General features: G+C 40.3%; 1 protein-coding gene across 1 annotated transcript; it reads right to left on the bottom strand.

Annotated features, from left to right (window-relative positions):
* Positions 1 to 260: 260 nt before the first annotated feature.
* LOC309669928 (protein LEG1 homolog) lies at positions 261 to 14,536 on the bottom strand (the record flags this gene model as incomplete). The annotated part of the gene is made up of 6 exons (XM_082480724.1): positions 261 to 448; positions 2,955 to 3,193; positions 3,622 to 3,755; positions 5,707 to 5,891; positions 9,991 to 10,077; positions 14,215 to 14,536. 6 exons carry the CDS (start codon positions 14,534 to 14,536, stop codon positions 261 to 263), a joined length of 1,155 nt encoding a protein of 384 aa, XP_082336850.1.
* Positions 14,537 to 22,915: the final 8,379 nt, after the last annotated feature.

Raw genomic sequence — 22,915 nt, forward strand, 5'->3', positions numbered from 1 at the left:
TTAAACAGTGTGCACCTTTATTTAGTTTTGTCTCCAATAATGATACATTATTTATAAAGCCTGAAAAAGTAATAAAGTAAGTTTGTCTGTGAGGCATTTTATTTATAAGGAAATGAGTTAACAAATGAGCTAATTAGGAAAATTAAGGATAAAAGTATTGATTTGATATGAGATAGATGCACACATGGTTACTCAGGAAATCCTGCTGTAAGAAATTACCAAGACCAGATTACCAGACACATATCTGCTAAAAGATTAAATCAATCACTGTTGGAACTGCTTCTTCTCAAGAAACTGAATGCTGTCAAATCCACTCTTTTCAAATCATTATACATTCCCACTGGGTCAAACTTCTGGCTGGAAGCCAAGTCTTCAATCAGTTTTCGGCCCATTTTTCTTCCTGCTTCAGTAGACATAGCCTTTTGCCAAATCTTCAGCAGCAATCCTCCTTGGAAAGAAACACAACATGACATTGTCAAATTAACATGGAGCACGCACAGCTCGCAGCACACAGGGGATGAAGCGCATGTCTGGAAACAAACACCCACCACTCTCCTGTGGACAGTGAAATGCAGACAATAGCCAGACCGTGCTGATGGGGTAATAATTGCCTACAACTGTGTAGGGAGATACAGGCCATTCATTCAGCTCGGGATCCTTTGTATTGATAGACAACTGGGCTTGTTCCCTTGTCACCAGTGTTGCAAGTCAAAATGATTGAAGATGCACGTTAAGGTTTTGTTCTGCAATTGCACGTAGCTTCACGGCTTATGATGCAGTGGCCTGGTAGTTACACTTACGCATGTCTTTGTTTTTAATCTAAAGCAACAAAGAATTTGCATTTCTGCCAGCTAAGGCCTCAAGCTAAAGAAACAAATGACCCTGATACTTTCATCCTGGCAATGAGCAGTGGCTCTCTGGGAAGCGTGCCTGACCAGTCCGGCATTAGCACCAGTTTGCGGGATAGTCATTGCCTGTTCCCCACTCCTCTCAGTGCTGATCTCTGTGACAGATAAATGGTCCGCAGAGGAAATCTGAGGGTAAAAAAAGTTTACTAGAAAACAGAGAGGATTTTATTTTCCTGGAAAATGTGCTTTTGTATAAAACCGGCAACAGTGAAGAAATGAGTTTGCACAAGGGAGATGAGGAGTTAAGAGAAGGCAACAAATGGCCCTCTTGCCTAGGGGGACTACAGGAGGACAAAAGGAAAAATGAGGTCGACAATGACAAAGCATCTTTTGTTCTGGCTTTGGGTATCGATGAGGGGCAGAGCATAAAAAGTAAAGCTTCTGACCATCCATGAGTGGAGAGGCTTTAGAGGTAGCACAGCACTCTCTCAATACAGGTCCCTGCTGGACCGGCAGAAGCAGCTAGAGGAAAATAAAGAGTAATCAAACTCCGAATCAAGAAATCAAATCTCACTCTGGGTTGGACAGGGTCCCATCCTAAGAGGTACTGAGACCCTCTATTTGCTGTTGAAGTTTGCAGCACCGGAAGAGAACTTCACATCTCACAGAATGTATTTAAAAGTCTGCGGAATCCGACTCAACAAAAACCAGTATGTTGCATTTTGTCATCTGACTTTTGTGGCAATAAGTTCCAGTGTTTTAGGTCCCCGCTGAGGCTGTGGATCCAGACCCAAGTCAAATTTAATTTAAAGCTCATTTTCTAATCTGCAAAACAGTCACCAGGTTTTGTTAGCTGGCGTTTGACTCCCAGCTGAATGCAAAGCCCATCCCTTCAAGGCAGAGTCAGGGAAATCTCCCACCTGCGAGGCGAGGGACTTGAGCTACGGACTTCATTATGGCTGCACCTGCGTGAGACTTCTTCATCCCTCTCTTTCCTTCTCTATACCATCTTCAGCATCCATGTCTCTTGTCCTCTCTCCTTCCAGCGCTGCCCTCATCTGCTCTGCCGCCCTGGTGCTCTGCTCCCTCCTTGCTGCCCTGCCGGTCGTGCTTTTCCTTGCTGTGCCCCCCTCCCCTCCTGCAGGCACGGCAAGAAACCCTGAACTGTGGCATAGACTGCCAGGCATGGGATGGAGCTGTTAAAGTCCTTATTCAAACTTCGAGGACTAATGCTATGTGGAAGGTGTGAGGTAAGCACTCCGTGATGCGATGATGCTATTTTGTAACACTGAATAAATATCTTCATTACGCATCTTTTTCAGGTACAAATACAACTAGTAAGAGAATTTTCACTGAAATGTAGAGACAGAAGACGATCACAAAACAAATGCCATAGCTCTGGGTACTAGTTTTTCAGCGTATTTTTATATTGTATTTTGATTTTAAGATTCAAAATAACTTTCCTTCACAAAGGACAAAAATATCCAACCCAGCAATCCCTACGAATGAACTGAAACCTCAGAGGAGTGTAATTCTGTGTCTCACCACTGGATGGTGATGCACAACTTATTTTAGTGAAAGTCCAACATTGTGTAAGGATATAGTTTTGCTAGAATCGATATCGTTTTGCTGGGACAGTTTGAATATTCTCTGTTAGACCAAAGATTGAGACAAAAACATGAACTAGAACACTTGTGGACACACAAGCTGTTGTTCACAATCATTTACCCATTTTTTTGTAATGATTTCAAGCGGTTTAATAACTTCATTTACAGCTTTAAGGATTTCAGATTTAACTAGTGAAACACAAACTAGTCTTTGTGTTTTCAAAGCTCCTATGAAAAAGGGAGGAAAAAAAAGATCATTTGTTTGAACAAATGATGCATTTGTCTCATGAAACCGTCACTGCATATTGTCAGTCCCATCGCTGCATTTGCTCTCCATTGTGTTGTTTACTTATGGTTGTATTTCTAGCTGTACTGTGGAAGTGTTTATACTATTGTATATCAAAAAAATCACTGTGGTCATATAGAGAAAGGTATAGAAAGAGAGAACAAGTTATTTAAATATCTGTGGACTACAGACATTTGTAAGTCGGGCTTGTACCTGTTAATTGATTTGCTTTGTGAAGAGCTCTCAGTGAAAGCAGGACTCTATTTTGCTGTGGACTGAAGTCACTAATGAATGGGAGGACATCCCCTTCTGTGAGCATCCTCTGGGGCAGGAAGGCCTGGAACTGGTTTGTGGTCTGTAAGTCTGTAGAGAAGTGTGTGGCTGCAATGAAATCTACAGCATTAGCCCAGTCTTCACCAAAATCTGCTTCTGGATCAGAGAGATATTTTAAGCTGAAAGAGATAAAAAGAAAAATATAGCAGATAATTGAAATTCACTGTAGAACACATTAAGCAGTCATTTAACCCAAATGTGTTTTGTTCAGTATAAAATCCTGAGCGGTCACAGTGACTTAAAGCCTACTTCAGCATTTTACACCTAATCTCTCCTGGCATGGCTGCCTCTGCCCAGACTAGACACAGCTCCTGACTCTGGCTGCAGCTCCCAGAGAGGAATCAGCGTCTCATGTTAAGCCCACAGCCTGCCCACCCGTCGCAGCTTGGGCAGCCATCTCTCGCTGGTCATGCCATGCTCCGAGACAGCCGAAGGAAGAATAAGGAGAGCTTAAAGAAAGCTCAAGCCAATTTTGTTGGGATACTATACTTCCAAAAAGGCATGCAGGTGGGAAGGTCCCCCTTGGACACCTCTCTCATCCCAGTACCTGTCCTGGAACTTGGGCAGCGCGTAAGCAATGGAGGCGACATGCGCCCTCCACATGAGAGCGAGGGCATCATCCAGTTTGAAGGAGGAGAAGGTTGCAGGGCTCCCGGCTTTGTGTTCTGTAGACAACAGATACTGCGGCAACAGGGAGGAAAAAAAGGCAGAGAAACAGGGTGGTGTTTTAAACCCAATGAATTTTTCAGTCTTACACACATACTTCACGAAATACTGTTTGCAAGCTAAGGGAAATTGCTTTTGAGTAGCTAGAATGTGTTGCTTTGTAAGTAACTATAATGTCTGACATAGGGAGAAAAAGATGATTGATATAGTTTTATAAAGGGAATACATGTCCCCACTGAAGTTAACTGGAGTTGCCTTTCTTTGACTTCAACAGAGTGAGGGTTTTACCCACATAATACCCCAGGTTCCAGTATAGGATGGGGAGCTACCTGTTAGAGAGCAGTGTAGAGGAAAGGGACCTGGGGGTCCTGGTGGACAGCAGGATGACCATGAGCCAGCACTGTGCCCTTGTGGCCAAGAAGGCCAATGGCATCCTGGGCTGTATTAGAAGGGGGGTGGTTAGCAGATCGAGAGAGGTCCTCCTTCCCCTCTACTCTGCCCTGGTGAGACCGCATCTGGAATATTGTGTCCAGTTCTGGGCCCCTCAGTTCAAGAAGGACAGAGAGCTGCTGGAGAGAGTCCAGCGTAGGGCAACTAAGATGATTAAGGGAGTGGAGCATCTCCCTTATGAGGAAAGACTGAGGGAGCTGGGTCTCTTTAGTTTGGAGAAGAGGAGACTGAGGGGTGATCTTATTAGCGTTTATAAATATATAAAGGGGGAATGTCATGAGGATGGAGCCAGGTTCTTCTCAGTGGCGACCAGTGATAGGACAAGGGGTAATGGATTCAAGCTGGAACACAAGAGGTTCCACTTAAATTTGAGAAGAAACTTCTTCTCAGTGAGGGTGACAGAGCACTGGAACAGGCTGCCCAGGGAGGTTGTGGAGTCTCCTTCTCTGGAGACATTCAAAACTCGCCTGGACACCTTCCTGTGCAACCTCGTCTAGGTGTTCCTGCTCCGACAGGGGGATTGGACTAGATGATCTTTTGAGGTCCCTTCCAATCCCTAGCATACTGTGATACTGTGATACTGTGATAATGTAGGTATTCTCTCGCAATAATTCAGTGGACTTATGTATCTGAGTGCCATGGAATCTTCTGTGCCTAAATACCGGGTTCCTTGAAAACCTGCTGATACTTTTTCAGCCACAACTTGTTGGAGATTTTCAGAAAAAAAAAAGAAAATTATTCTTCATGGTTATCATTATGGCTATTTGAGGGGTAAATCCTTTATAATCACTTCTGAAACATACCGCTTAGCAAAAATAATCTTAAGAAAACAAATACAGTTTTGCTCCTAAAACCTCTACCTTCATTCACAGGTGCCAAGAGGGACTTATAGTGCAAATTTTCTGATCATTGTCTATTCCTTGACTACCAACAAAAATGTTGAACATACAAGTCTATCTATAAAAAGTTATTGAATCTATGAAGTAAGAAATATTGTATTCTTTGAGACTAGGGAACAGCTGAGAAGGAAAGAGAATATCTACTTGCATAACTAAGCGTCCTTTTGAATGAAGTTTCAGCATTTACAGTTTTTAGATGTTCAAAGGAATAAACGAACCATGTAAAACCATGCAAGGCCATTTCTCAAGGTTAATGTTCTATCATCTCGCATGCTTATTTTGCATTGCTAACATAAGCAGTATAGCAAGAATATAAATATAACTGTTCTCAAAACAGTTTCCTGGGACAAATTCCCAATAATATAGAAATATCTTAAAGGAAGGAAAAAAAATCCATAACCTGTAAAAATCCTGGTCTTCTTATGTCTCACTCACTTTGTGTCATACTTTTTATTTTTTCGGCTTGTTACTTTTATATCAAGCTGTTATTCAAAGCCAACCAAGCTCTCTGAATGGTCCAAATAACAGTAATGATAGTTTTTAAAATTAATATTCTGGTATAATGTTCTACAAAATATGAAAAGAAAAAAAAATAAAGAAGATGTAAAATTATTTACTTCAAAATAGGCCTTCCACTTATCCATGAGCTTGGGAATGCGAGACCTGCAGTCGGCAACACTGTAACAGAAATCAGCTCTTCGCTCCTCTGGTGGCAATATTTCTATCTCGTACTGCAGCTGCCCAAAGAAGCCAGCCTCCACGGCCCCCAGGAAGGGTATGACAGCCAGGTAGTAGTTCATACCTGCAGCAATAATTAAAAAGGAAGACGTTTTAATCACAAGCACATGAAAAATTCCCACATAGAAAAATGAACGCTCCCCCCTACCAAATGCAACCACTTCAAATTGCCGCTGATACAACTGTGTTCAGCAGTTGGACATATATACCGAAAACCCCTAATGATGATATCTGTATAGTTTAAATGTGATTTGTGATATTCATGTATATATTGTGCTTTAATAGCCTAGCATGAGCTGGCAGTGTGCTTTACTTTGCAGGAAAGGACAAACAACTGCAAAAAGTTAGATCTTTATAGGTTGTCATGGACAGGACATCAAAAGTCTCTCAAATATTAGTTGCAAACTAAGTACAGAAAGACTAAGGGGTATTCCATTAATATTATTTTCATTAAAAAAAAAACAAAAAACAAACCTCTTCTATGCATCCTAGGCATATAAGAAAGGAAAAGGCAAATACTAATGATATTTTACAGGAAAATAATAATTTTGCTTTTAAAAAAGATTTCGCTCACTGAAAACTTTTTGGAAATTACCTCAGTTTGTTTGTTTAGATTTATTTTAGGATGATGGCTTCCTTTGGTCTGACCCAGAAGTTGGAGCAGTCAGACCCAACATGTAGGAATCCCAGGTTCAGTTCTCACCTGTGCTGGACCACATCTCCAGTGAGAGTGCCCATAGGGTTATTTTATATTCCTCATTTGAAAGAAGGATTTTAAATTCTCCTCTTAATTGTGTCTTCTTTGTAGAAGTAAAGTTTAATAACTACCAGTGAAGAAGAGCCTAGAGACCAGCTGCTCTCCCTCTTGGGTGGGTACTCCTGGGCCATCACACTGAGAAGTCATTTGCTCATGCTCGGTCTCAGGGCCACAGACTGGGTATTTTGTACGCAGTCCCAACAGTGAGGACCAAAATCATCAGAACATGACCACCTACCGTGTAACCCTGTCCTACTCATGGGAAACCATTGTTCCACCTCTTGTACGTGGGTCTGTCTGGGAATGCAGAAGGAAATGTATGAAGAAGAGCAAGGAAAAGTCCCGAGTGATGAGAAGACAGTGTCACACTGGGAGTCATTGCTAAGCTGGGTCTTGCTTCTTCTTCGCTGTTTTCATGAGAAGTGATGAAACCTGGATTTCACATCGGGAAGTACTTACCTTCTTTTAAGTGGGCTTGCATATATAACATGTTTGTACCCGCTTGGGTGACTCAGAGGGAAGAAAACAATGCAGGAAAGGACTATACTGAATATTATTCTAGGCAAAAAGGGCTGAAGTTCTTAAGCAGGGAGTGTCTCATACACCTTGGGGTCTATTAAATGTGATTTTCTGGTTTGATCTCATCCCTGGTTTCATATGACCACTCATGCCAGCAAGGGCTGCCCTGAAGACCAGCCGAAACCACTTACCTCCTCAGAACAATCAGAGATATTTCTGTGAAGCCTGAAAGACTTTTTGCATGTTCCTGCTGCAATAGGGTAAATCAAGGCTGAGTTTATACATTTTGTGGAGGCCACAAAATTGGTATCAAGCAAACGTGTAGTGTTTAGAAGGAAGCGAAGAGCAGGAACGCAAACACTGAGAAAGTAAAGGTGGTGGTTTCTACGCTAGGAAGGTCCCTTGCTTGCACAGGGCTGTGCAATGACCCGTGTTACTTGTCAGTGCATGGGGACACCTTGCCACGGAGCAGCTAGTGCCAGCCACCCACAGAGACGGGAAACTGAAGTTGGAGTGTCACAGTGAGCTTTGGTTTTACCCTAAATTTACATTTTCAATTTACTCTATGCTTATGCCTTTGTTCACTTGAAGATATACGCATTTAATTGCTGGCTCACAGCCAGAAGCTTCATTCAAAGGGCCTCTACAACAAAGCACTCGTGTGGCAGGGAAGGGACAGAGGCGCTCGCTGCAGCCTGCCAGCAGGTCTGGTGGAAAGGGGGACTTGTGACAGGACAGCAGGGGAGCTGAGGGAGTGAGGGATGGAAGTGACAGAGGGACAATTGCCACAGGAAAAGAAGAATGTGAGGCTTTCTCTTCCCTAGGAAGGGAAAGAATATTTAAACTGAAGGAGTTACAAGGCCTTTTACCTCCTTAAATAAATAAATAAATAAATATTTCCATCATTTTATTGCCTTTAGATATAAGTAGTGATTGTAACGTATAGGTTGGTCTCATCTTTCTTCCCCCCACTGTATCTGTCTGTTCCATTTCTTAAAAGTAGAAGATAAACTTTCTAAAAGAGTCAGAGTTCCGGTTTCAGTAAAAAAGTATGTCTCTAAAAATACTGACTTTGACTCAGATCAGAGAAAAAGGGAATTATATTATTTGAAATAATTTGTTCATTCAGCTTCTGAAAAATGGAAACAAAGTTGGGATATGTTATTCAATCTGTGTAGGCAAATTAATTGGTTTTTTTTTTGATTAATCAAATGAGAAAATTGGATGGTTGTTTATGTTTTTTTATGGGCTGAGTAAAAAATTTCCTTGTAAGATGAACTCTGTGGAAATCTAGGTATGCATTGTTGTTTGAGGGGTCTGTTTCTGTGTAGACAGTGGCTGTAAAAATACCAGAGGGAAACAGGCTACACATGTTCTTGCACTTGAGACAGAGTGTATTGTAGTATCAGTGCTTTTTCTATTGATGCTACGAGTGTTCTTCACTGGGCTGCTCTGTGCAACAATAGATGGATACCCTTGAGTTGCATGTGGCATACCGGATTCCTTCCTTTCCTATTCTGCAAAGCTCTGAGCTAGAAGTGGATGTAACTGGGTTTTTCCTTTCTGTGTAAAAACCTGGTTATAGTATCCTGTCTCACACACCATTATTTCTCCCATGATCCTGACAGTGGGCCTACCCTTATGTCCCACAGGAGGACAAGGTGCTCTGCCACATCTACCAGGAGTGATGCCAACAGCGCACATAGCTGAATTAGCTCACAGCTGGTCCTTCAGTAGAGTTTGTCACTTTGCTTTTTCTCTGCACTGCCTAGTGCAAAGGGGGTTCCAAACTTGATACCACCTTCATTGAGATGACACTGCTTCTTGCGATGCATATTTGCTTAGGTGGAATGGAGAGACCCATTCTTCTGTCACACCTATGCTATACAATTTTACAAATCTTGTAACCGTGTATTAACTTGATCCCTCTGGTTCAACACAGCAACATATGAATGGCCTGAATTATCAAAAGTATCCAGGAATTTGGGGTGTTTCCATTTTTGCAAAGATTGAATTATCTGGACATGTATTGAGGATAAAATATTGAGGAAATATTGAGATATTTAGGAGAACACTGAAAACCTCAGGGGCATTGGTGCTGGAAATTCAAATCTTTACACTTCTCTCTCTGTCACTGTCTTCAGTTTGTTGCTACTTACTAGAATAATGAAAAAAAAAAGTAACAGAATTTCAGACGACTAGTTGTTCAAAGCCAATATTAAAGTGAACAGAAATTGCCTCATAGCTTATGTACACCAGGTCAAAATATTAACTAAGTTTTAGCTTAATACTTGAAAGCCTGCTGGATAAATGTCAGTCTAATGAAGAGAATTGAATTTATTTGGATATCATGGGCACAAAGTCACCCTTTATTTCATTCTCTGTAGCCTACTGACCACAGTGAAGTTGTGGAGGTGCAAACAAAGGCGTAAAAATCCTGTCAGATTTGTATTATCAAGGATGATGCAAGGACCACAAAGACTCCTGCTTGACATTCTCACACTAAGTTTTAGTTTGAAGTACTAGAATTTAAACTGAACAGATCTGCTCTGGAGTAATTGCAGTAATCTGTAATTTCTACAAATGCCTACAAATATAAGTACCCATCATGGTGTTTCCCACACATTTTTACATGCATTTTTGCAGTGTGAACATTTTTAAGACTGCAAATTTGCATTTTTGTCCTTCATCAAATAAGTTATCAAAATCAATTAACTTGCATTTACTGACTCGCACTTAGGTGTCTTGCTGCAAGTTTTTGATGGAGAATTATGTAGCAGTGAAATCACTTTGTATAATAGAAGTCTACGGGGAAGAAAGATTCTAAATTGCCTTCTAGGACACTAATCATATTTTGGAGAAGAACAGTGTAATAGCGTATACTTACAGGACCACCAGCTTCTTACAGATATGCACAGGAGGTCTCCATCTTCATAGCCACAGGAAGTCACACTGGAAGGATCTGCTAATCTGCCTGAATGAAATGAAATAATACACCAAGTACTTCTCAAGCTTTTTCACACAAGAATTCCCACTGTGATGAAAAAAATATATAGGAGTAAAGCATGCAGAATTTTGCTCAGAGAAGCAGAACAATTACTGTTGGTTTGCTTCATAAACTACTGTTCCTAGAGTAGTTGAATTGCTCAGTCAATACTTGATGCAGTGCATAGCAATTTGATTGTGCTTTGCCGTTCGATTTATTCCTCACTGTAAATGTATTCTGGGAACGTATGGAACTGTCTGAAAGTAGGACATTGCAGTGATATTTGTATGGAGGTATAAATATACATGCATATGCGGACATAAACACATACATAGCTGATGCATCATTTTCAAGAGATGCAGGGCTGCTAGAGTAGGGGAGCTGCTTAAAGAGTAGAATAGCACAAATTAAATGTGCTAGTAATTGTCTCACCTAATTGGGTTGTGTGATACAGAATCCCTTCTAGTTTAATGATGCATACAAACACGGCCTTGCCGTGAAGCTAAGCATGCAAACGTTGTTGTATCTGGTTAGCAGGGCTTTCAAGCATCTGTCCTGTGGCAAACATGCAAGACATTTCACAATTATTTGTGATAGCACATAAGGCATATTTTCCTTTAAGCACGTGACATGGAGAAACAACCTGAACCCTCACAGCGTAACGTACACGTACATTATGTGGTAAGTAGTCACGCGGTGAGTCAGGAAGACTGCTTTAAGTGTACAACATGAAATTACCCTGGTCAGGTCCAACAACTTGAGCTATTCCAAAAGCTCCCAAACTCTACCCTGCAGAACACTTACTCTCGTCAGAGTCAGCTGAATAACAACAGTGTCATTTCTGTCAGATTAGAACTAAATCTCATTATTTTCTTTAAAAACAAAATCAAATTTTCTGATAGTTTTTACTCAAGAAGAAAAGATCGTGAACCATCTGCATACAGATTACCCTGATTATCCTCTCTAGCTGACCGGACAGGCATGCTAGCAGCTCAAACCTGTATCTTGCAGTAGCAGAGCACCGAGAGCATGAACTTGCAGTGATGAGGAATTCAGCTCAACAGGTTGGGGTTTTTTTTGATAAAAAACGATGGTTTTTAATATTTACAGAATTTTTTTCAAGATTCTACTTCCACACAGGATGTCAGAAAGAGGCAACAGTAGTTCACTGGTGTGTCAAGGGTATGAATGAGAAGGATAAAGGAAAAGAAGAAAAAGAAGAAAAAGAAGGCAAAATGTTGCAGAAGAATTGTGTGTGAGATTTATCAAAGTTTTTTAGCCTCGGTGTTTTGGGAAAATGAAGAGACCCGGGCAGTATCAGCGATGATTGTAAGATATTTATAAATTACTTGGACCCACTTCCAGTTTTGTTCTCTCTGCTCCCTTCTATTCCCTGTGCTTAACATCATTGTTATTTCAGTCTTCAGGTCTACTCAAGCTAGCTATGTCTCTCTGTACTGACAGTGCCTCCCAGCTGCATGTCATTAGCAACTATGTGTAACCTCATCAGCAAGATCTCTCTGCTATTTTTTGTGGCAAGGTTGTTAATGAAAAAGCTAAGTGCAGTTGTTCTCAGGAATGATAATTGAAGAACTCTGAACATATCCTCCATTTAGCTGTAAACTTCCCTTAGCAACACTTGTCACTAATTTCTCCTTCAGGTGTTCCTCTACCAGATTTGCAATTCTCTGTTATATTTTTATTTTGTAAAGTGCCATTAAAAACTTTCATTCTGTGCTTTGATTTTGCAAAGGGAGGAAATGTATTTCTGAACCTTGGTAAAACATCTCTCATATCATAAAAGAAGATACTAAGTTAGGCTGAAACATTCTACCTTTGATTCACGTAAGCTGCGCTTTATCCCTTTTTCCATTTAGCTCCACATTTTTAAATATTCTTTCCTCTATGGTTATTCTAATGTCTCATCTACTTCTGATGTAAGAGAAATAAATTTTTATGTGTCCTTATCCCATTTTTCCTTCTTCTTTAATATAGGTACAACCTTTCCTGCTCTTCGGACATACAAAACCACCTGAATCTTTCTTAAAGTTCTTGCTCCTGGATTTGTACTTCTACATGCCAGTTTTTCCAAGTGAGTGTAGAGAATGTCCAGTTTCCTCAGTCTGTATAGGTAGGACTCTCAGTTTAGCTCCATCTCCCAAGTGACAATTTCTATTTCCACAATCTTATTCCTATCAGCCGTGCTGTCTCAACATCATTGTCCCTACTGCAAATTTAGGCAAATTACTGATTTCATTTTATGCCCGTGAGTAGACTATTGCAAATCTTTGTACCGCTCTTACTAAGCAGCAGCGTCACTTGCTCTTTATGATTAATATAAGACTATATCCATAAAAATATTTTCTCAGCAACATAACTTTCATGACCAGAATTGTTAATTCAACAGTTTTTATAGTATATTCAAGGATCTGCTGCCTTGCACCATGAACTCAAATCCTGCTTTTGTTTGCGCAAGCTTATTATGTCAATATACAAATGCTTCAGTCATTCCTCACTAATCTAGCCCAGCTGCCTGTCTGGATTAGGTTTAGACAGTTGCTAACCTCACTACTGTATGCACCAAAATTTTGTCTTTCTTTCCCCCTTATCCATTTATCTTTCAACTTCTCACATTTTTTACTGTAAAACTCTTTCCAGCCACATGATACTTCTCCTTCTAGTTTCGAAAATATACAGTCCTATGACTTTTTGGCAGGTGACAGTATGTCTTTACCTGTCTGTGCAACCAGGTGCAAATCTTCCTTTCACCTACCGTGTCCCTCATGTCTATTTGGGAACTGTCACTGCAATCAGACACATCTCACTTTGTGGATGAGACCACACTACACAACTAGATCCTTTCCAGGAGGCCACCACTCAAGTGCAGCTTCTGCACCTACTCATTTTTGCCTGTGCCACACATTGGGTCAATTCTCCTGCTACACCAGCCATCCTCTTTATCGTCTCTTTCTTTTCCTACACATAAAGAAGGGAAAGAGGAAAAAGCTTGCCTAAGCTCCAACCAAAGTCTTCTTGCTGCTGTCTGTTTACCAGCTAGTTCCCTGCTTGGATTTTGCTTACTCTACCTCCTTTTCCTCATTTTGACTTAGCAGTTAATTTTCCATTTGGTGTGACTAAATGCTGGCGGCCTTCCTTAACCACCAGCTGCAGCACCTCTGTCTTCTTCCAAACATAGAGCTTCAGCCAACCCACCATCTCGCGAAACTACAGATTACAACCAATAAAGAAAACACAGGCAGGCAGATGCATTTGCTTACGCCTGGTTACCACCAGGCACAGCTTCCTGAAAACATCATTGACTCTTATTCCCTTCTTCCCACCTCTCCTGGTTGCTAGAACAAAGCAAGTCAATTCTGGCTTTGAATGGAAAGCTTCACTGCCTGCGCCACGTGAAGCAGCGTGTGGGAGAACATATTCTCTGACAAAGCCCTCGATAAGATATTGCAGCCTTAACCTCAAAGGACCTTTCACACATATTTCTGTCTGCTTCCCCGGCACAGCCAACAAGCAAACAAGAAAGGACTGTCCCAGATAACAACCAGCTTTTGAGGGATGAGCCAATAGAAATTGGTTATAATAAAAAACAAACAAACAAACAACAACAAAAAAAAAAACCACACAAAAAACCAACAAACAGAACAAACTTTTGTAAACAGTATATTTAGAAAATAATGAGGCTATTCCTATATTCCTAAACTGATAAAAAAGGGCAAATGGAAACAAATTCTCAGAGGCAGAGGTGGACTTTCAACTATCTGCATTAGAAATGAAACTCAAACCACCACTAGAGAACCGTAACATTAACAACCAAAGCAAGCTATTAGTTAACAATTTAAGAACACCACTGCAGAGAGCGGGCCCTGAAATCTACCTGCTATAGACTAGAGCAACTGGGAATATCTTTTCAAAGGTTTCCAGCTGACTGAAATATTGCCGCAGATCTTCTGGATTCTGACCAGTCCTATGTGTAGGACTTTTCCTATCAGGAATTTTAAGAGCTATTGCTCCACAAGGCAAAGCGGTTCCCTTCATTCAGGATTTCTTTTTCAAATTGGCAGTGTTTTCAAATTGGCTGTTCCAGCAGCTTAATGACATAACTCATACCTGTACGAAATTGCCACCCGTGCTGCAATGGTAATCCCCAGAGAATATTGCCAAAATTTTGGGATCCAAAGGCGGTAAAATATTTAGCTGAAGAGTTTAGCAAGTTCTTATACATTCCCAGCCGTTCTTGATAGTTCCAAGCATTGATGACAATTTTTTTGTCCTTTACTAGGAAATCCAGCAGGTTTTCAGGGGCGAGGTTCCACAGAGGGGGATAGGCATCTTCTCCGGTGGCATCATTGTCAATCTGTGCTGCAGCAGTCGCTGGACTCAAGATAAGAGTCACTATAAGAAGAGCGTGTACGCCAAAGTAGGGCCGCATTGTGAAGGTTTGTGACCCAGGTGTTTGTGGCTGCAGGGCTTTTATCATGAAAGGTGAGGGCTGGGTAACAAAGGGTGACTCAGGTGCAGAGGTCCTTCCCTTTTCCTATGACCCTGACATGGAGTTGCCAGATTAGCAAGCTGTGAGTAATGCTCTGTCCTCCCCTCCCCATGGGATCTGGAGAGCAGAAGCAGATGTTTCAGAGGGATCAGTCTGACCAGAAAATGTCCAAATCTGTGCTGTCCACAGTATACACTCACCCTCACAAAAGGCCGAGGTGCTACAGTACTGATTGCAGTCGCGTTATCAACCTTTTTGTCCCTGTGTTTCTTACTAGCTGTCACCTTCCCTTTCGCTGCCTAGTTCCTTCGGGCAAAGAAGGGACAGCAATGCCACACAGCTACCCCAAAAGAGGCACAGGCAGGGTTAGGTTAGGGCTGAGGTGCTCTGAGGAGGCCTCCAGGCACTGACCAAGGAGCAGCAGTGACATATGGCAGGTGCTGCCATTGTCACCTTTGTCTTTTGGCCTTGGGACAACTGCCTGCAGCCTTCAGGTCATAAAAGCATTGGAAGTAGCCAAATCAGCTTGGTTGCAGGCCATGCAGCACCTGGCTAGCCGTATTTTTAGTGTTTACTTGTATTGCATGGAAATGGTCATTATAAAGACCTAAAGTCTCTTACCAAACCTCCCTAATCTTGTAGGCTCCAAAGGCCACCCCTCCACTGACAAAACCGGTGTCTGACTGAGTTACTCTCCAACAAAAAGAGACTGTCCAGTTACCTTCACCTCACCTACTTCTAGGGTTTTATAACCTGCAGCTGCTTTTTCTCAGATAAGCAATGGTTACAAAAGAGCACTCAGCAAACACACACATCATTTCTTATCTCTGTAGTCTTTCTTCTGCATGAGAAAAATTGCAAATGCCCATTTTCTTTGAAGTAATTCTGTGAGTTTTGGTTGGGCTTTGTGTGCCTAAGTACCTTAAACCCTGGATGAGAGCAAGTCAGAGTTGGCTGCAAACTTTTGACAGTACCTTTAAAAGAAATCTATCGGTTCCATTCAAAATTTTTCTGTCTCCTCTATTTATTAAGGAGACTTTCTAGTATATAGCATAATTTTTCAATGGTCACTTTTAATTTTTGGCTCCACTACTGAGAAAGAAACCCAAAGGCTTTTGAAAAACAGTGTTCATCAGAGATTAGCACCGATCTGAGAACACTTTTCCTAATCATGCTGCCTCACAGAGGTTTCAAATAATCAAGTTGTTCTTTCATTAAGTTTCTACGGATGGGATTTGTCTAACCTAATTGTGGATATTTAAATATTAACCTCACTATGTAGGTTCCCTCAACAGCCAAAGAAGAGAATCAGACATGTCCAGAATGTAACTCATTTGAATTACACCAATGAGATGTACTGCTCTTGACTGACTGTAGATGGAGTTGAAATTACAAGTTTAGCTTTAGACATAGAAAAATACTTTTAGATTACATAAAATCAATATTGGTTTTACCTACTTCTGTATAATAATTTCAGAAATGTTATCAAAGATACTTGTTTTTTCTTGAAAGTAGACATTCTATAAAATAATCCTGAGGATAAATGCCAAGAACTGTGTTGTTGTTTTTTTTTTTTATATATATATATATATAAAAATATATAAAAATAAGGCTCTAATTGAGGTAATGGACAGCAAGTCTCCCCTGAAAACCAACGATGCTGAAAGGCATTAGCTAGGGCACAAGATATATGGAGAAAACCTGTGATTCTATGAAATAAAAGGCACAGAGGTCATAATAGCACTAGCTCAGAATTTTTAGCCAGGAACATGGAGCGAATAGTGGAGGGGGGTATTTTTACCATCACTGAAAGAAGTGTCCAATCTGGGAGTCTAAACTCTCTCTGCCTTTCTATAGTCAAGGAGGAGAGTTTGAATTCTCTTAGTGAGAGATACCCGTCATTTGTGCTACATGAATGATTTCACTTTAGGTGCCTAAAGGTAAAGAGATGTGGATAAACATCTTTATTTTTCACAGAGATACCATATATTTACATTCTCATGGCAGATTACACGTACTGAATTGACTGGTTCAATGTTTGTGTAGAACTCTATCATGCATGAAAAACTGTCCTCCTAGTCTGCCGTCTAGAAAGGCAGACCCTATTAACACCAATCCGGGCAGGCATACAAATATGAATTACTAGTCTGGATACGAAAACATACTTTCTCAAAAGACTTATAATAAAGAATTAAGATAGATTAATTAATTAATGGCATAATGCTTGCCTTATATCAATCTTTGAGCTATTTGATAAAAAAAAAAAAAAGGTTTGTGCTATACACTAAATGGTAAATAACGTAAAACAAGAAAAGCAAATAAATTGCTGTTGAAGTTTTTGCAAGACTTTAAGGACAACAGCTTTCCTTTGAGAAATCTCTGTGCTGGTGTTTCCAGCTTGGAATCCAGTCCTGTTTGTTTGCTGCCCTGGGCAGGGCAAGGGGAGGATTCATGTGACATCAATTGGATTTCAGCGGTATTGGTGTCAGGTCTTGAGTCATAGTGTCCCTTCAGGCATGCCAGCATTTTAAATAAGTGGAAGATTAAGGAAGACTATTAGTAATGTCAGCATGACTATTCTATTCATCACTCTCTTAATAAGTACCAGCTACTCAGTATGGCTGTGCTCTTACAGACATTGTAACAGAAGCAAGTCCTGGAAAAGTTTGAAGATAGTGACAGATGGTAAATTCAGGTCTGATATGTAATTGTTGACAAGTTTCAAGAGAGAACGCTGTAATTTTCAGTTAGGCTGCAGATTTTGCTTCAAGATAACTGCAGAAAAGCTGATAAGCATCAATTACATTAGTTGAGGTGACTAATAAGAATAAATGGCAGCCCATGTTTAAGTCCCCAAACTATCAAAATGTAAAGTTCCTTAGGCTTGTTGGGACGCGCTGAGGAAGGAACTGGCAAGCCAGTGAGGAAGAGGCATCGGTACCCTCACTGGAATAAACTCAACTGACACAGAGCTTTGCACGTGAGAAAACCTTCAGGTAACCTAGAGATGTCACCATCCTTCACTCACGTAAAACAGCACTGAAAGGAAGAGTTCACCCACTTTCTTTTAGGGCAAATGTCCTAAGGGGAAGAAGAATGAGTTTTTATTTAGATGGGATACTGGTCTGGATGAGCCTTCCTGTCACCTGTCACCCTTTTTTCATGCCCTGACACTTCCACCAGTGATTGTGAGTGCTGCTTGACTGTGAGCCATTCCAGGGAAAAGACCACACTTTAGTTAAAGGTATTCTTCATGTATTTCACTGGATAAACTTGTAGCAGTGAATATATTTAGGTTGCTTACCAACCTCTGTTGCTGTTTTCTGCAGCTATTGCTTAGAACAAACTTTCTTTTTGTCTCAGGCCTTTGATATTTGGCAGGGAGGATCTCCCTGGCTCCAGTGTCCTCCAGCAAAACCCCATGACGGGGTTGTAAAAGGGATTTTAAATTGCTACTTTGCTTCTCTTAGGTGTGGTTTAGAGTAAATTTCACCATCCAAAGCCCGTGGCCACACGAGTGGACTCTACCACTAATGCAGCAACACACGTTGTGGCAAGAGCATCAGGTACCTGAGGGGAAGTTACATTGTGTGTGTGGTGAACCTAGCAGGAGGTGCTGCATCCTCATATCTTGGCTCCTCCATACAACCTTGGACCTAAAATTTCTCCTTCTTTGGAAAACATCATTCTCATGTTATCTATTGCTCCTGTTCTGCCCTCTGCAAAAGCCTTCCCATGTCATCTGCTGATCTTGCCTCACCAGACAGAATAACCTGTGCTGCAGATCCAGACAGGCTTTAAATTGTGCTGATAAATCCTGTTGATGAAGGATGGTCATAATAAAATATTCGCTTTGTCTTTTTTTTTTTTTTTAACAGCAGCAATCTACTGAATTGGGCATACACAGTAGCAGCAAAAAAAAAAGTGTTTAAATTTAAATAAACTGATAATGAATAATATTCCAAATAAAATCCAATGGCTCCTCTTTTAGGAAATACCAGATTCATAGCTGTGGTGGGATATTTACCATATGCAGTTCTTCTTTCCCAGATGAAGCAGTCATTTCTCCATGAGGCTGGCTGGGTGAATAACTGGCTGGATAAATGGCTGCAAAGACAAGGGTAAACTGAATGTTTCCAGAGTTCCAATTCCTAATACTAAAAGAAGATGAACAACCAGAAAGGTAAAAATATTGATTTAGGAGCAAGCCTACACACAAGATGTGTAATGGGTACCTGATGCTGTCCCAGATGTACTCTTTCAGATCAGAGTGCTCCAGGGGAGGAGTACAGGCAATACTCAAATTTCCTGAGCAGGCCTGCTTACAGGATCAATGTTAAAGTATGTATATACATAAAACCAACCAAACAAACCCCCCTCCATCAGACCTGAAACAGGGAAATTTCGATTAACTTGTATTTTTCTTTTTTAGAATGGTGTTACGGAGGTGTATTTACCTTATAGGTTAGTTCAGATGGTACCATAACTTTCACATCTTTTTGTTATCTTCAGCTCAGAAGGTGAAGGTTAAACAGATCGTGGAGTTAAATATCCGTAGTACTTAGCACCTACAGATATATTGTCTTCATCATCACATCTTCAACAACGCTTATCATAAAAGACATCAGCCTTTTTTTCATAATGTGATGGAACTCATTCCTTTGAGGGAGACCAGGCAAAACCCCCACTCACTGAAACACATATTTAAAATCTGGTGAAAGCAAAATAGATAGATATATTCCTGAGAGCATCGGGGTTGTAAACAATTGTCTAATGTAGGAAGATGATAGCAAATTTTTAATATAATATGTCTATTTTGTCTCAGAGATAGTTACTCAAATACAGCCCCAAGTCTGCTTATAAATTCAAGGAAATATTTTGGCTGTTTGTTTGCATATCATTAGGAAAGAGCAAACTGCAGAAAAAAGTACCAGAATGATATTGTGAGTTGGCTTTTTTTCAATTTTTCATTAATTATGCATCCATTTATAAGACAAATTAACTGAATCTTCACTTATATTTTTAGCGTGGCATTTTAATTAGATGAAAATGAGAATAAGTGGGAATAACTAATTAGAAAAAATCAGCATAATGCCAAAGATTCATTAAAAGAAAGGCACAAACATCCAAAGCAGTAAATCTGTTGCTAGATGCTAGCGCCCAGATTAACTGATGTGAAGTATGTAAAATGACAGCATCAATTAGAAACCTGGACCAAAACGGCTTTTTTGCCATTTGGAAGGAGTAAACAATTAATTCAGAAATTTAAATCAGGAGATATTTTCACCTCTTGAAACTCAGAGACTGCAGAGAAAATTTTCAGAGGACTGTGATCCATCTTCTTCCAGCTGCAGCCATTTTCCTTAGACTGAAAAAATAAAAGGGAGGGGGAGAGAGAGGGGGAGGGGAGAATCTTGCTTGCAAGAAAGGAAAGGAGAGCTAGCAAAAATGTTTCTCAAAGAAACAAATTAGTCTTTATTGTGTAAGCAGGAAAAATAAATTTTGGTACACGACAGCTGGAAAGAAATGCAGTAAAATAAAAGACAGGAGGTATAAATCATCCTTATATTTATTGCCTAATTTTGCTTCTGTCATGGGAAAGAATAACACTCTTGTTGTTTCTAATTGATATTCTGTGTTGGTATACAACACAGTAATTTGGTTCTGCTGTTTCACTCTCAATGATAGAGGAAATAAGGGTGATTTTCAAGAAAACCAGATTTCAGTCTTGTTTAGAAAAATGTGAATAACTCACTAGAAATGGATTCCAAACCTATTTAATGAAATTAAGGTGTATATTTAACATATACTTCCTACACCAAATCAGCCATTTCTGAAACATAATGATGGTACTATAGACCTATGAAAGGTATGTAAAGAGCAAGCGCATGCATGGACCAATATTAAAAGAGAGAAATGACTGGGCATTGATGGATACTTGCACAGCAAAGCTAGCATTGCTTTGAAATGAGACCTAATGATAGTATATGGAGTGATGTCACATCACCAAGTTGAGAGATGACAGAAAACACATTTTTTAAAAGAGATTATTTTTCTGCAAAACATAGTAGATATTTCCATTGTCCACTTTTTCATGCTTTTGTTTCACTTCACTTTTATTTCTTTTTGGATCACACCCCGAACTCCAATACCTGGATGCTCCCAAGGACTCTGCTTCTGAGATTTCTCACACGACATGATTTCATACACACCAATATCAATTCCATAATACAAGTGTCCAATGCATACAGACTCATGTGAAATATATTTCCTGTAGCTGAGAGCTATCTGCTGATATTGCACAGCAAACGTAAACATGACTAAGTGCCACAAAGGCCCCCAAGCTTGGGACCATAATGAAAACCCTGCGGCGCACAACGAGGTAACTGTTGTGGGACAGGGCTTTCTAGTCCATTGCCCCATGTCACCAAAAAATTAGGCCTTGGATTATCAAAGGGATACAAACCAAACATACGTTTTGTTTTAAATGCGTTTAAAAGGAATTCATTTCAGTCCTCAGGAATTCCTATCAAATGAGAACCTCTGAGGGCTCACTGATTACACTCGAAAAAATGTCCAGCTTGCCAAGTATTCCTGGCTTCCTCCAAAGAGTCATTTACTCAAACGAATGTGACACATGACCTTACTCAGCTCGAGTCATTTAATTGTCGTATTTTCTTCTCATCAGGAAGATGAGAATAGTCTTTGTTGAAAAAAAACATGTCTCCTTTAGCTTCCCATCCAGCTCTCTGTCCTGTGTCCACCTTGATTTCCAATACAACCTGAGTTCATCCTTTCCCTGGCTGCGCCATTGCTTGGGTCACGCTCTATGCACTTTGCGGGGAGCCACAACATGGTGCTTACTCACAGTGGATGGCAGATCATGGGAATCTGTCCGGCAGAAGAGACTGGGGAACGACAATCTGAATTGTTTCTGCCATTTGGTTGGTAAAGGGAGCTACTACTGTCCTCTCTAGGAATACAAGTTGCCTCTCCCAGAGAGAGATGAGACCAGTTAGAGATGAGTAGGAGTCATTGACACAGGTATAAGAAAGCCTTACACTATAGTCTAGATTTAAATGAAAGACCAGTGGTCTTTTATTTTGCCTTAGCATAGACCTTGCTACAGGCTAATTTATGCATACTAATGTGGTACACAATTAAGTACAACCAATCTTAAAATCTTGAAATCTTGAAAGCTTCCAAGAAGGAGGCAGAAGACAAAACCCCTCCAGAACAGTGAATGTAAACAGCCAAGCTTTACAGAAGGCAGGCTTCGGAAGCCTGTGGCTTACTCCTGGATTTCTGTTGCATTTTCTTCTAATTAATCTAATTTTAAAAGCTCAGCATTGGACCCAGAAGATTTGGATTCCTCTTCTGGTTCTCTGCTTTTGGACAAGTAATTAAAAAATAAAGTATTATAGTTTATTTTGTCTGACGGAATACAACAGAATGAAAGACAGGTTCTGATCCTGGGCTTTTTCCTTATACTAAAATCCCACATCAAAATTCTTTGTCAAAAAAAACTTGCAATAAAGTATTTTATATTCTTGTTCCACAACTGAACTGTAAATGCCAACTGTGTGGGCATAACACAACTTCTAACCCACTGATCTTTTTTTTTTTTTTTTTCTTAAAGTCCACAAGCTGACAGCTGGAATTTATCTCACATTTTCCTTTGGAGTCAGCACTGTTCCCAGGTAATCTGAGTGGGTAAGGATGAGGAAACTGCAGGGTTCTGTAAATTTTTATATGACCACTAGATGATGCTATATAACTTTTCAATCGCTCTATTACTTCCATATGTAACTAAAAAAAAAAAAAAGAAGACTGGATTACAGCTTGGTTTCAATACACTGGCAAATATGCAGATAAGCCAAATCTTAGTACTTAAGTAAAAAATCCACATTCCTCTCTGAGTCACTAATTGTTAAATCCATATTCCTCTCCGAGTCACTAATTGTTGACAGATGAATGTAATGAGAGGGTACACCTGGTTTTAGGGCTCCTTGTGCTAGATCAAAAATATTGTGGCAATATGTGCTACAGAATGTTTTTAAACACACCTTTGTCAGCAAAGGTGCTTTCAAAAACCGGTAAACACTACCTTTGCCCAGCAATTTTTATGCTGGATCAGGCATTATTTCTTTTCCTGCAGTAAAGATAATACCTTAAGCTGGCAGAAGCATCACATGCCATGCTTGCACTAAATCAGCTTGGGTTTGATCCAGATGAAACTTGTGCTGCCAGGTAATGTGGTAGTGCACAGAAAAAAAAAAGGTTGTGGCCCAGGAAAAGGCTTTGCAGTCATTCTGCCTT

The sequence above is a fragment of the Vanellus vanellus genome (assembly GCF_965231255.1).
Source record: "Vanellus vanellus genome assembly, chromosome: 3".
NCBI lineage: Eukaryota > Metazoa > Chordata > Aves > Charadriiformes > Charadriidae > Vanellus > Vanellus vanellus.